The 14,320-nt window shown below is 43.9% G+C and overlaps 1 protein-coding gene across 1 annotated transcript; it reads right to left on the bottom strand.

The window, feature by feature from the left end:
* Positions 1-6,212: 6,212 nt before the first annotated feature.
* Positions 6,213-12,318, bottom strand: LOC127614481 (H-2 class I histocompatibility antigen, Q9 alpha chain-like). The gene is made up of 6 exons (XM_052085816.1): positions 12,157-12,318; positions 8,663-8,929; positions 8,283-8,561; positions 7,433-7,741; positions 7,219-7,317; positions 6,213-7,122 (listed from the first exon to the last, which is right to left on the bottom strand). Exons 1-6 carry the CDS (start codon positions 12,209-12,211, stop codon positions 7,013-7,015), a joined length of 1,119 nt encoding a protein of 372 aa, XP_051941776.1. The 5' UTR covers positions 12,212-12,318; the 3' UTR covers positions 6,213-7,012.
* Positions 12,319-14,320: the final 2,002 nt, after the last annotated feature.

Raw genomic sequence — 14,320 nt, 5'->3', positions numbered from 1 at the left:
CTGTGACAGCAAATGAGCTCAAGGAGCATTTTGAAAGCGTGTCGAGGGAGAGGTACGAGGAAGAACCGAGAGTGATCGAAGAGGCGGTTCAAGGAGCTGTAGATCTAAGGGACGATAGTAGAGCGAGTGAAGCAAACAAGATTATGAATGAGGTGCCTAAGAGGGAGGAAATCATGGAGGCTATGAGTGAGATACGAGAGTCGGCACCGGGAGAAGATGGGGTGAGAATAGGATATATAAGGAATGCGTGTGAGGAAGTGATAGAGTGATTAAGATAGTGAGGAAGATGTTTGAGCAGAGAGCGGACCAGTGGGATGGAAGTGTAAAAGTGGGACTGATGGTACCATTACATAAGAAGGGGGACAGGAACGATAGAAATAATTACACAGGATTGTGCCTACTGAGTATGTGCAGCAGAGTGTTAGGAAGAATGATAGCGAAGCGACTGAGTTGGTGGGCCAAACACCCGAGGCTCCTTGACGAAAACCAAGCAGGCTTCAGGAAAGGGAGGTCCACAGCGGATGTGACGCAAATGATTGTACGAATACAGGAGGATGTAGAAGATTGTAAAAGGAGAGTTAATCAGGAAGGGGTGAAGGATATGAATGATGATGACTGGCCATGTGCAAGACTTCTAGATTTGCGAAAGGCGTATCCGAGAGTGAGCAAACCAGCGTTGTGGATGTTGCTTGAACGGTATGGGCTGAAAGGCAGATGTCTGGATACCATTATGGACCTGCATGAGACGACAGTATAAAGTGAGGGGAAGGGAGGGAGTGAGTGGAGGATGGATGCCAGCAAGAGGGCTGCGAGAAGGATGCTCTACATCACCGATCCTCTTTAATATCTACAATCAGGCGGTGATGAGGCAGGCGCTGGCGGCGAGGAACCGAGATAACAGGGAGGAGAAAATGGTGGTGTGGAGGTGGATACCAGGAGGGTCATTCGCAGGTGAACATGGCTGGGAGAGAGGGAGCTCGGAAACAAAAGAAGTGAGAGTGTCGAGTGCCTTGTTTGCAGACGACATTACTATAGTGGGAACGAAAGGAGAGATACATGAGAGTGTAAGGAGAGTGAAAAGTGTGATGACTCAGTGGGAAGAGAGGAACAATGAGGAGAAGGTGCTGGAGTTTGGAACACAAGAGGGGGAGGAGATCAGAGTGTTAGGAAGCTGGATTGGTACTCAGGCAGACATGAAAAACAGGATCAAAAGGCCAGGAAAGCTATGGGGGAATGTGAAAGGGTGGCTGAAAGGGACACGACTTTCAAAGAGGTGGCAAGGGAGAGTAGTAGAGGCGTGTGTAGAGAGCAGCTTGCTGTATGACTGTCAGGTAAGAACGTGGTTTAAGAAGGATGTGGGAAAACTACAGAAGTGGATGGATAGTGAAGTTATCATTTATATATGTTATATGTTTAGCTTAAAACTTTGTATCATAGACAGGTCGACTTTGACTATTAGGTCTCTGTCCTGAACATCTGCTACTTAAAACAAAGGATGTAGTGTGAATTTGGGGTCTTACTTCCCCTTGAGTGATTAACAGCCCCCAAGTGTCTTCTTTTGCATCTCCCACGCTGTCAAGTTCCCTTGAGGAGTAACTTTTATCTCGAGATTTGTGCACAGCAGATATGGTCTGTACTTTGTCAAAATGCCAAGATCGAATCTCGATGCCCGCCCCCAATTAATATAATTAAAACACAATGCCTATGTATACGTGTGACTGAAGTTGCTCGGGGCTTCCTGATGAAATCTGAGACTCACAGGAGCCCGAATCGATTCGTGTTGTTTCACACTTGTGCCCTGAACGTTCAGTAAAACATCTTGCAAAAACATCTCCATTTCCAGCCTCTGATTTTCGCACATCAACTCAGCCCGAATCAAACGAACACGCGGAAGACCTGGGGAAGTGGAGAACGGTGAATGGATCCCGCCGTGTCCACAACCACACGCTTCCCCCTGCTTGATAACCTCCAACAATAGGTGCTATAGCTATGTGTGGAGTGATAGGAATGGAGAACCGCTGAGGCAAATGCAAGAAAGAGGAGTGAATGCTACAGTGAGTGAGTGCTACAACTTTAGGGTTATTGGCGTAATAAAAACCTCCATATAGCTACATCTGAAAATTGATGGCAACGGATTACTACTTCCACATAATCAACTAGAGTCTAGAGCAGGGGTGCCCAAACTTTTTGGATCGAAGATCTACTTTTCGATCAACTAACCTCACGGGATCTACCCTTACCGGCGCGCGCACGCACACACGCACACAAATTTAAGATTTACCTGCTTTATTTTATTTTTAAAATATTTTTTTAAGTGAAAATGAGACTGATAAGATGATTAGTGTGCAGTGTATATTAACACAAAAAATATATTACAGGACAAAGACACACAAATGTTTGTTTGTTTGTTGTTTTGTTTTCTTCTCGACACTCCTCGGATCTACTTGGGACCCGTCTTAGATCTACCGGTAGATCAGGATCTACCTAATGGGCACCACTGGTCTAGAGTATGTATCTAACGAGTTGACTCAAAAACATTTGCAGTTTTGTGAAATGATCCATCCCTTTAACACAGTGCTTCTAAATTATTTTCTGTTATCCCCCACCCACCAACAAGAAGAGAACAATTTGCGCCCCCCCCCCATTCTCTGTCGCGACTCTAAATGTCATTTGTCTCCAAAATTGTGCATTCTGCATTACATTGTATCCTTATTAACATTAAAGATAAGAAAAAATAATTATAGTTCAATTTACAGCAAAGAATGACTTTATTAACATATTTTTTTAATCTGTAACACAAAAGATTTTAAGTGCATCAATTTGCCTGGAAAAAAAAATCAAGACCAACTTATCTCTTTCTGAAAATTAAATGAAATCAGTAAATAATAAATTTTAATTCAATTCAGCATTAACTCAGGAACACAATATATAAAACACTTTAGTCTACTTTTTTTTTTTAATATGCGAAAGACGGCATGATAAAAGAAGAGTTTTTTAATTTATTTTGTAAGCCTCTTACAACAACAACAAAGGCAGCCGATGTGAAGAAGCTTGTGGGTGACTTCTTCAGAGACAACAATCTTTCAATTGGTTTCTGCAGTTTGTACGGACAGAGCTCCAGTATGCTGGGAAGAAAGTCTGGTTTTGGTGCACTAGTAAAGCATGATGCATCACACGTCATTGCGATATATTGTATTCTGCACAGGCCTGCATTGGCAACAAAAACCTTGCCTTCAAAAATGGTGTAAGTATTAAAAACGGTGGTAGAATGTGTGAATTATGTGCGAAAAAGTGCTCTGAGGCACCGCATCTTTGTTGAGCTGTGTAAAGAAATGGGCTCTTGACACAGAGGTACTGTATTTCTGCTCCATTTTAATATTCGGTGGTTATTCGGGGACAGGTGCTGAATCATGTTTTTGTCATGTGTGTGGAAATCGCCCTGGTTTTGTACGAGCACGACTGACATGCAGATTGCTTCAAAAATTATATATTATATAAATTGTTTTTAAAATTGAGAACTGAAGAAGCAGAAAAAAATATAAGACCTATAAAAATAAACTAGTAAATATTATAAGAACCAGTAAAAGAGATCATTATCATGCACTATTAGAGCAGAATAAACGTAACACACAAGAAATATGGAAAATACTTAACCAAGTAATCAGAAATAGTCCTAAAAAAATTGATTATCCAGAGTATTTTATCAAAGGCAAAAATACAATTTTTGATAAAACTGCAGAAATAGCAACTGAATTTAATGAATATTTTGTCAACATCGGCAGTAACCTAGCAAAACAAATTCCAAACTTGTTTGAAATAGATACATAGAAAATAACTCCTCCACGATGTTTCTTACTGCTGTAAAACAAGAAGTATCAAATATGATAAAAAAACTTTAAAAAATAAAAAGTCAACTGATTGCTTTAATATTGATATTACAATAATAAAGCAGATTATAGAATATGTAGTGCGACCTTTCACGCACATATGCAACCTGTCATTCAAAGCTGGTATCTTTCCATCTAAAATGAAAATTTCTAAAGTTATTCCAATCTATAAAAGTGGAGAAAGACATGTTTACAAATTATAGACCTATATCACTACTACCACAATTTTCAAAAATATTAGAAAAACTATTTTCTCGCAGACTTGATAGCTTTATACAAAAGCATGCGCTGTTAAGTGAGAATCAATATGGCGTCAGGGAAAAACGGACCACCTAAATGGCAGTTATGGAGTTTGTGAAAGCAATAGCCACTAATATAGACAGCAAATAATTTACTTTTGACACAATAGATCACAGTATATTATTGAAAAAACTTGAGAGATATGGCATTAGAGGTGTAGCTTATAAATTGATAAAAAGTTATTTAGAAAACAGATATCAGTACGTGCAGCTCAATAATAAAAAAAACGAATCAACGTAAAATCACTCATGGAGTTCCTCAGGGGTCAGTGCTTGGTCCAAAACTATTCATCTTATAATATATATATATTATAAGATGAATATTCATTCATTCATTCATTCATCTTCCTAACCGCTTGATCCTCACTAGGGTCGCGGGGGGTGCTGGAGCCTATCCCAGCTGTCTCCGGGCAGTAGGCGGGGGACACCCTGAATCGGTTGCCAGCCAATCGCAGGGCACACAGAGACGAACAACCATTCGCACTCACACTCACACCTAGGGACAATTTAGAGTGTTCAATCAGCCTGCCACGCATGTTTTTGGAATGTGGGAGGAAACCGGAGCACCCGGAGAAAACCCACGCAGGCCCGGGGAGAACATGCAAACTCCACACAGGGAGGCCGGAGCTGGAATCGAACCCGGTACCTCTGCACTGTGAAGCCGAAGTGCTAACCACTGGCCTACCGGGCCGCCCCTAAGATGAATATAATATATTATATATATTATACATAATATATATATATATATATATATATATATATATATTTAAGATGAATAGTATATATAATATATGAATTATATGAATATATATATATAATATATATATATATATATATTAGGGATGTGAATCTCAGCACTGAGGACAATTCGATACACATCTCGATGCACTACCAGCGATGCGATACTTAAACGATACATGGAATTTTCTGGCGACACGATGCGATACGTTTCACCGTCTTCACGATGTGATACGATGCGATACACATTTAGTTCAAATCAATGCGATCCGATACGATACAGTGCAATTTGTTGTGATATTGTGTGTGCAATTAAACATGATGCAAATACGCAAAGAAAAAAAGTTTTAAAAAAGATTTGAATTCAGTATGGTTTTGCAAAAAGTAGACCACAACTTATTTAAGCCCTTTCACAATTGGCTTTTGTGCAAAGAAAACGTAAACAATTTGGCACCTGAGACTCACAGCTGTTGCCGTAGTGTAAACACAAACAGACTACTCACTGAGTGTCTTGTATGAAATATCCATCTCCATAGGACAGAAAAAAAAAACAACTGAAACAATGTGACAGTCACAGCCTCAAAGCTGCTGTGTGTATTGTTGCGTACACAGACCACTCTCACTGAGTGTCAAAATGAAATGTCCAAAAGAGTCATCCATATATATTTTTTCCTTGCGCGGTCACAGTGAGCTGCAAAGGGACCCCCAAAATAAGAAAAAAATAATTTTTCTGATCCAGACCTGGACTGCCAAGAGTTTCTCCGGTGTCCACTGTCCAACGAGGAACTGGACGGGGAGGGGGCGGGAACCTTGTCGGTGATGTGGTGCCATCGTTTTAAGTGGTCTGCATATTTGTGGCGCTGCCATTGTATGGCTTCATAGTGCGACATTCTTTGCAAATTACCGAGGTTTTATCAAGCTTTCCATCTTTCTTTTCGAAGCCGTAGTTTCCAAACATAAGATCTGAATGTTGCGAGTGCATTAAATAAAGTAGTTTCCTCGCTGCTGCTTGTGCGAACTTACATAGTATTTCGCGAGTAGTGTACTGGACTGTATGTACACTCACGGCTTCCGTCCGTATTCAACACAAAACGCAAAGTAATGATGGTGCAATCATTGCGCCTAGGAAAGGGCATATATTTGACGTTTAACATGAATAAAACGGTGCTTGAATCGGATTTTACCTATACCCACGAATGCATCGTGATGAATCTCGATATTAATATTGATTATTTTCCACACCCTTACTACTTAACAGAAGCAAAATCACACTCATGGTCCGCTTGAAAAAGAAAAAAAAACTTCTGCGTTTTCAAAGGCGGTGTAATGAGAACGTGCTCAGCGGGCCCACTTGTGTTCTTGGCGTCTGAAGGGAGAAGAGCCGAAGCAAAGCGTGAACGAGAATCCACATCAAGATGGCCGAGAGCATTTCCACATTCCAAAGCCGGCGCGGGAGCCAAACGAGTCACGCTGGCGCCAAAGGATTTGCTCCGCTGAGACGTTCACTGCCGAATGACTTTTGCACCGCTGTCCGATCTACTTGCGTCTTTTTATTCTACAACTGTTGCCGTGTCTGCACTGGACAGTACACGGTGTTATTTTGCGTATTCTTTATCCTCTGTGTCGAAACAACTCATATTAGTGACGTACCGATAACCGCAAAGGATTTGAGACGCCTTGATTTGCGTCTGCCTTAAACTGTCCAAGATGGCCGACGCTCAGTGGCCGTCAATCAGCAGTGAGACCAAACAAAAACCAACATGTTCTCCCTTCAAAAATCGATTTCATGATCTCATGACTGTGTGCATGTATGTATGATTTTTTTTAAATATGACACCTGACAACCATTGTTGTTGTCTTTTTGGGGACAGCCGGAAAGGCTGATTGGCATTTCCGTTTATTTCATTGGACAAGAGGATTTGTGACGCGAGTGGTTTCGGTTACGAGCGCGGCCAATCAACAAATTCAACTCGCATGAAAGGCTCCGATGTTTTTTGTTTTTTTTTTGGTGCACAGCGAGAGCTTCTCACGGCGCTTCTCACCAACATTCACGTGTGCATCGTTACGGAGCCGACTCTTCCTGCCGTTTCAAGCGACTCCCGATTCACGCTTTGGCTGCAAAGGCCTAAATCGGACCTTCGTGGAACTGCCCCGTTTATTGTGGCTCAAAGGAAACTTATACGCTGCAGAGTATCGGGCTGGAAGGAAAGAGAAAGAAACTTTTAGGATGACGGACTTTTTGCCACAAGTTCTCTTTGGATCTTCCCGACAGACCAGATCTTCGCGTCCCTCACCTTGTCTGTTCCGGCGACGCTTGGCAAGGACCCCCGCCGCCAGCAGAGCCAGGACCCCCAACGTGACAGCGATGGCCACCACCATCTTGACTCGTTCTTCTTCTTTTCACGTGACAACAAAGATGTAGGCCATGAAGAGAAGCACGCGAAGGGCTCGTCACGACACCGTTCGCGAGAGTCAGTCCGAGGTGATGCAACGATTCAAGTGGCTCACCTGCATCGCGCGCGTTGCTCAGGATGTTTTTGCCGTCCAACTTAACGACGATGGCTTCCTCGACGCCGGCCAGCCGGAACACACATTCGTACTTGGCCTCCGCGTCGGGCGCCGCCTCCACTTTCAGGTGGACCGCGGTCTGGAAGGTTCCGTCGTGGTTGGGGAGCGTCTGGCCCATCTCCACGTCCTCGTACAGCTGCTCGCCGTCCTTCCTCCAGAAAAGATCCGATGTGAGGGGGTAGAAACCCGTCGCGAAGCAGGTGACCGGAGAGGAAGGCGTCTTCTGGAGGAGAGACACCGTCGGAAGCTCTGCGGCGAGGAGGGAGAGAACGATTTAGGGAGGGGGGGCCAAAGACGATGAGAGAACACGCGGGAGGAGCAAAGATGGAGAGAAAGTGCGAGAAGAACTTTGCAAGCAGAAATGTGGGAGGAGAAATCGTGTGAGAGGAGGAAGTAGGGAGAGCAGGCGCAAGAGGATGACGCTCAGGGCAAAAGACGGCCGGAACGCGTCAGGATCAAGACGGAGGGAAAGCGGGAGCGGACAAAAGTCGGGCAAAATGTGCGACGGCTTGAAGGACGGAGAAAGGGTGAGGAGGCAAAAGGAGCAACGTGTGAGAGGCTCAACGAGGGCTAAAAGGTGTGAGAGCAAAAGATGGTACCTGTGAGCGGAAGATGGAGGGAACGTGTGAGACGGCGAAGGAAACGGCAAGCGAGGACAACTTGGAAGCGCACCGAGAAGGTGCGAGAAGACAACCGGCGGCGAGCATGTCGAGAGGGTGAAAGAAAGCGAGAGCGTGCGAGGACGATGGACAGATGAGAGGACGGCTGAGAGTGTGAGCGGCCACCACACCTGTTCTCATCAGGAAGTCCCGCCCATTGCTCACGTACGTCTTCAAGGCAGCAGGACAAATCTCTGTGACGGATCTCTTCCAGTATTCTTTGAGGCCCTCCAATCGTTCCCACTTGTTCTTTGTGATGAACGCTTGTGGCTTGGCTGCGATCCATCTCATCGTTTTCCACTCAAATGAGATGAAGTCTTCTCCGTCATAGCTGAGCTGATCCCAACCATCCACCTCACCAGTCTCGTCATCCCATTCACAGCCGTTCATCCGCTGCATCATGTGAACGCCTGAAAGTGTCACGCACACGATGAACAGAGAGAAGCCAGCAGCGACGTTCGTGTTTATGAGTCGGGGCACATCCGCTACGTTGTACGAGCGGAAAACGAACCTCCAGTTTGGTTGAAGCGCTCTTTAGCGATTTCAAGGTTGACTTTGGACACCTGCTCATTGTTGATACTGCCGTACAGCTCTCGCTCCCACAAGTCTGGATCCTCTGCTGCGATTTTGTTCACCCAGTCCAGCTTGGCTTTTGTTTTCCGGCTCTTGCTGTCAAACTGCAAAATCTGAACGCCGTCCACATATGCGACCTCCCAGAACTCTGGCAGATTTGCGATTTGAGAGGACGCTGTGGTGAAATAACGCAGCGTATGTAGCGCTGAAAGAAAGGACAAGAAAATTTTATTCTTTTGCTTTCCATTCGGCAGCCTCGCGCAATCCGTGGTTGACATGACTCCATCCGCTCTCGGGGCCTCGACACTCTGGACATGATTGACGCCACGTTTGATCGGAGCGCATTCTGACTCACAAAGCTTCTCTGTGATTTGACAACCCCACACTCATCGTTTTCCTTTTTTGATTTCTTCAAAGATGTTGAATGTTCCTCACCGTTGGTTGAAACACTTACAAAAGAAATCAAATGACCTTACATTGCACGATTGTCATTCATTTGAAAAATAATTCAAATCAGGGGACTAAGGTCATGCATGATAACCCGCAACGACAAAAAAAAACCCAGAAAGTTATCGACTACCCACGCATTAAATTCTATGTCGGCTACACAGTGCGTTTTTCCGATGATGATGATTTTTAATAAATGCAATCATATCGGATCGAGATGAAAAGAGTTCACGTACTTTTCAACGGTGATTCTTAAAGTGTGACGTGATGACCACTCGCAAAAGAAACACGACGTTCGAAATGAAATAGATCAGGGGTGAGGAAACTTTTTGGCTCGGGGGGCCACATTGACTTTTCAAATTTGACATGCGGGCCGGGTCAGCACAAGATACGGTACATAAAAAACAAAAACAAAAAAAACAACCTGCATTTGTTGACGGTCCATATCAAACATGAACAGAACAAAGGCATTCAAGTCGGAATCTACTTTTTTTTTTTCATTAGAAGTGTTGTTGATCACCTATTTTTGCCAGTGCATTGCTGCAGGTGGGTTGTGGTCCGACCAGTAGAAGTTGAGCGATACAATAAGTACTTTCTAGTCACAAATCGTCTTTATGGTGTCCAATCTTTCCTGAGAGCTGAATTTCCATATGTGGGATACGACGATGGTACATTTCTTTGATGAACACGAAAGTATGTTCCCAACATAAACGTGTGACAACACAAGCATCAAATTGCAACGATATGTTGCCCAAAAACTGTTTCTAACACGAAACTGCAGCATACAGTACAGGTATGTGAACCAAATATCACAAAATTCAGACTATTTGCTGCAAAATGAGACGAGTAAGAGACCTGGTGGCTTTTCTTTCCACTCACTCGCCGTCTCAAACTTGACCTCCCCTCGATCGCCACCCGCGACAGCGTTGATCATCTGATGTCGTGCAACCAACTTTTAAAGCCAGCCACGGGACGCTTCGAAGTCCTCCATGGCCATAGTTAGCGCCACGCAGCTCGCATTCTCCCTAATTAGCGGTGCAGTTAGCGGAAGGTTTTTAGCACCAAAACAGGTAAAGCATTTGAGGAAACGTTCATTGACTCGACTCTCCGTCGAGCCGCTCACAATTCACTCTGAGCAGGGAAATTGGCAGAATTTCTTGTCGATTTGAGTCTTTGCGACTCCAAGCGTCTCCTGAATGTTTCGTATGATGTAACCCGCTTGGCTTGATCGGGTGCGTTTCACTTTCTCTTCGTTGACATGCCATGATCTACAGCAGTGTCTTTTTCCAGCCAAGGCACATTTCTATCGCTGAAAAAAAACCCGCGGCACACCACTAGCCTAAAATGTGACAAAAACCCCGCTTATTTTAACAATTAGTGTTGTGTTGTTATGATAAGCGTTTTTTAACATTGAAGAATAACGTTATAACTGTCACGATTCGGTTTAGGGACCAACAGGTGGCACTGTAGAGCTCCCCTGGCAGCTGCACATTAGTTGGTCATAGGTAATCAGGCCTATAAAAGGACTGCTGCCCGCACACTCGGTGTCGGGTCATTGTTGCTTTTACTACTGTCATGTTTGTTTGAGGGGGCCCGGTAGTCCAGTGGTTGGCACGTCGGCTTCACAGTGCAGAGGTACCGGGTTTGATTCCAGCTCCGGCCTCCCTGTGTGGAGTTTGCATGTTCTCCCCGGGCCTGCGTGGGTTTTCTCCGGGTGCTCCGGTTTCCTCCCACATTCCAAAAACATGCGCGGCAGGCTGATTGAACACTCTAAATTGTCCCTAGGTGTGAGTGTGAGCGTGGATGGTTGTTCGTCTATGTGTGCCCTGTGATTGGCTGGCAACCGATTCAGGGTGTCCCCCGCCTACTGCCCGGAGACAGCTGTGATAGGCTCCAGCAACCCCCGCGACCCTCGTGAGGATCAAGCGGTATGGAAAATGAATGAATGAATGAATGTTTGTTTGAGTCATGCTTTGGTTGCTGTTTTTGTTTTATCTTCAGTCATGATTTTTGTTTGCTACTTTGGACTTTGTTTGTTTAGGATTTAGTTTTCTGTATTTTATCAATACACATCTTCAAATACACCCTGCTCCTCTCTCCTGCCTGCTTTTTGGGGTCCACCACCACCATGCAACGTGACAATAACACCATGATTAGGAATCAAATCTACATCAATCCAATATTTTATAGTCTTTCATATTTATTCTCACTCAGTGTGATAAAAGATTTGGATGACCACATATCTGATATCCTGGCAGCGTTTGACTCGAAGGGCCATGTATCTATTTAATAGATACATGTAATTACATATGTAAAACTTCCCTTCGAGTCAAATGCACGGTACGTTTTCAACTATTTAAGTACATTTGTTGTTTTAACTTTCACGTCCAACACATTTGCATGAAAGCGTTCATTGAGTACGTCCATTTATTTATGTCCCTACGTTTAAGCGCCCTGTGAATCAAGCGGCGCATACCCTTTCAATGGCTGAGAATAATAGGAGTGTAGTTTTTCGTTTTCGTTTCGTGAACATTTAGGCCGACCACATGACTCCATTTTCATGTCAGGCATTGTGGCGGTGCGGCGTGAGCTTCTGACTTTTTTTCTCCAAAGTTTGTACTTGACAAAACGTTTGAGAACTGCTGCTTCAAACCGGAACACAATCAAAACTAAATAAATAACGAAATAAATTGTTGAAATGTAGTCACCGATGATGAACTTTAACCCAAGCCCCTCCTTGTTGACCAGAACAAGAAATAAAAAACGACGGGTAGATTAACATGCAACGTTGAAGCTAATCTTTATCTGTTCGACGACTGACGCAGTATAACATTTCATGACCGTGGGTTCGCCTTTCCATATTTAATCATTAACATATTTCTCCTGGTCAATGTTGAGGCAGCGGACACGCGAAGAGAATAAACGTTAACCCGTCGGTTCACAATCTTTCGCGCAATACATAAATTGCCAACAAAGTGCACTTACCAGGCGTCACGTTGAGTGTTTGCAGAGCCGCAACAAAGAGGACGAGTAGATACATTCTCGGTATCCAAAGTTGTGTCGCAGAATGACAAGGAGTTACAAGTTGCGGCTGTCTGTCACACGGGCGCACGCGAAATAATAGACGGACGCCTGGACCAGTTCGCCTCCTGAACCAATTAGAATTCGGGCTACCAGTGACGTCACTCGGCCCTTTTTTTCCATTTCAATTTTCTGCCTGATTTTAAACGAAATTGCTTACGTCGTATTGCGTACGTTGCTGAAACGACAGCAACTGTGTTTGTGTGTGTTAGAGGATTTCAAATTAGATGAAAAACAGTGTTTGTGGGATTTGTGCTGAAACAGCGATAAACACCTGGTAATGAGGGGTAATTGCAACAAGGAAGCGCTCCTTTGCGTTTCTCTGAAATCACGTGACACTGCTGCGCGGTCCATTGGCATCCGATTTCTATGACGTCATTCCGGTTGCTACACGTATGTTAACGTCGCTGACATATTGAATGTGGAAAAGTGGAGCACCGAGTGAAGCGTTATGACGTAATTAGGCTGAATTGTGCCTTTCCAAATCACTTCTTCCCTAAAATATAACACTCACACTGTGAAAGCAAAACTGTGACACAGTTATGCCTTCCTTTCTATGTCGTCGCTGCAATGATGCCTTGAGATACGAGTGAGTCAATGTTGGGGGATACATATAACATTTGTGTGTGTGCGTGCGTGTGCGTGCGTGCGTGCGTGCGTGTGTGTATGAAATCAAACAGAAACCTGTCTCTTTGCATCCAGCCTGCTTTCAAAAACAAAGTGCATCTTCTTAGAACAGTTCAACTGCATTTCACAGTCCAACACATTTTCATTTAACATTTCATTAAAATACATTCAATAATTCAACAACTTGATGGAAAAAAGAAGACATTTTCATGCAGCAACCCTCGTGGGTTTTATACAATCCAACATGACACGAAGACCGACACTGACAGAAGAAAGCAATCCAAGGCACTCCTCAAATCTAACCTTGTATAGTACACCAAAAATAGAAACCAATTTTGAGCGTTGAAAAAATATGATTGCACCAAACACCTATGTGAAGAATAAAGAACATTTGTTTTCAAATCCAAGCTCTCCTACGTTCTGACACCTGGAGAAAGCAGAGGACAGCAAATGCACAAAACCATGTTACTGAAACCCTCTCCAGAAACCCAAGATCTCGCGGCGTCCATGTGAGCTAACTCATCCTGTGACGCTCCGAAACGGGCTCAGTCAAAACTTGGAAACAACCTCTGAATCAGGCAATGGCTGAGGGAGCAAAACACAATGTGAGATTGTTGGGGGGGCAGTCACGCGCATGAAGGAAGTACATTTGCTCAAGGAAGGTACTCTCAGCTGAATGGATCTTGCAAAGATGTAAAATAAATCCTCACGCTCTTTGGCCTTTAAAATTAATTTTGGGTCGTCACTGTATTACACAGTAAGGTACCACCTCATACGGGTGACCTGACTTCAGATTTCAATTCAGTATGGTATTGCAAAAAGTAGACCACTTTATTCCTTATAAACAGTAGAACGTGTAAAACAACTTATTTAAGCCCTTTCACAATTGGCTTTTGTGCAAAGAAAATGTAAACAATTTGGCAGCTGAGACTCACAGCTGTTGCCGTAGTGTAAACACAAACAGACTACTCACTGAGTGTCTTATATGAAATATCCATCTCCATAGGACAGAAAAAAATACAACTGAAACAATGTGGCAGTCACAGCCTCAAAGCTGCTGTGTGTATTGGAGAGTACACAGACCACTCTCGCTGAGTGTCAAAATGAAATGTCCAAAAGAGTCATCCATATATAGTTTTTCCTTGCGCGGTCACAGTGAGCTGCAAGGGGACCCCCAAAATAAGAGGCGATTTTTTTCTAATCCAGACCTGGACTGCCAAGAGTTTCTCCGGTGTCCACTGTCCAACGAGGAACTGGACGGGGAGGCGGGGGAGGGGGCGGGAAACTTGTGGTGTCATCGGCTTAAGTGGTCTGCATATTTGTGGTGCTGCGTTGTATGGCTTCGTAGTGCGACATTCTTTGCAAATTACGGAGCTTTTATCAATCTTTCCGTCTTTCTTTTCGAAGCCGTAGTATCTCCAAACATAAGATCTGAATGTTG

Source organism: Hippocampus zosterae, chromosome 14 (assembly GCF_025434085.1).
Source record: "Hippocampus zosterae strain Florida chromosome 14, ASM2543408v3, whole genome shotgun sequence".
Lineage (NCBI taxonomy): Eukaryota > Metazoa > Chordata > Actinopteri > Syngnathiformes > Syngnathidae > Hippocampus > Hippocampus zosterae.
The sequence above is the reverse complement of the archived record's forward strand: the minus strand, read 5'-3'. Positions and strand labels throughout refer to the sequence as shown.

Excerpts from the sequence above, each read along its gene's own strand:
- LOC127614481 (XM_052085816.1), bottom strand. The coding sequence starts at position 12,211 with ATGTATCTACTCGTCCTCTTTGTTGCGGCTCTGCAAACACTCAACGTG. Across the intron at positions 7,742-8,282 it reads GGACTTCCTGATGAGAACAG|AGCTTCCGACGGTGTCTCTC; the intron begins GTGTGGTGGCCG and ends TCCTCGCCGCAG. Across the intron at positions 7,318-7,432 it reads GAGCAACGCGCGCGATGCAG|AAGAACGAGTCAAGATGGTG; the intron begins GTGAGCCACTTG and ends CGTGAAAAGAAG.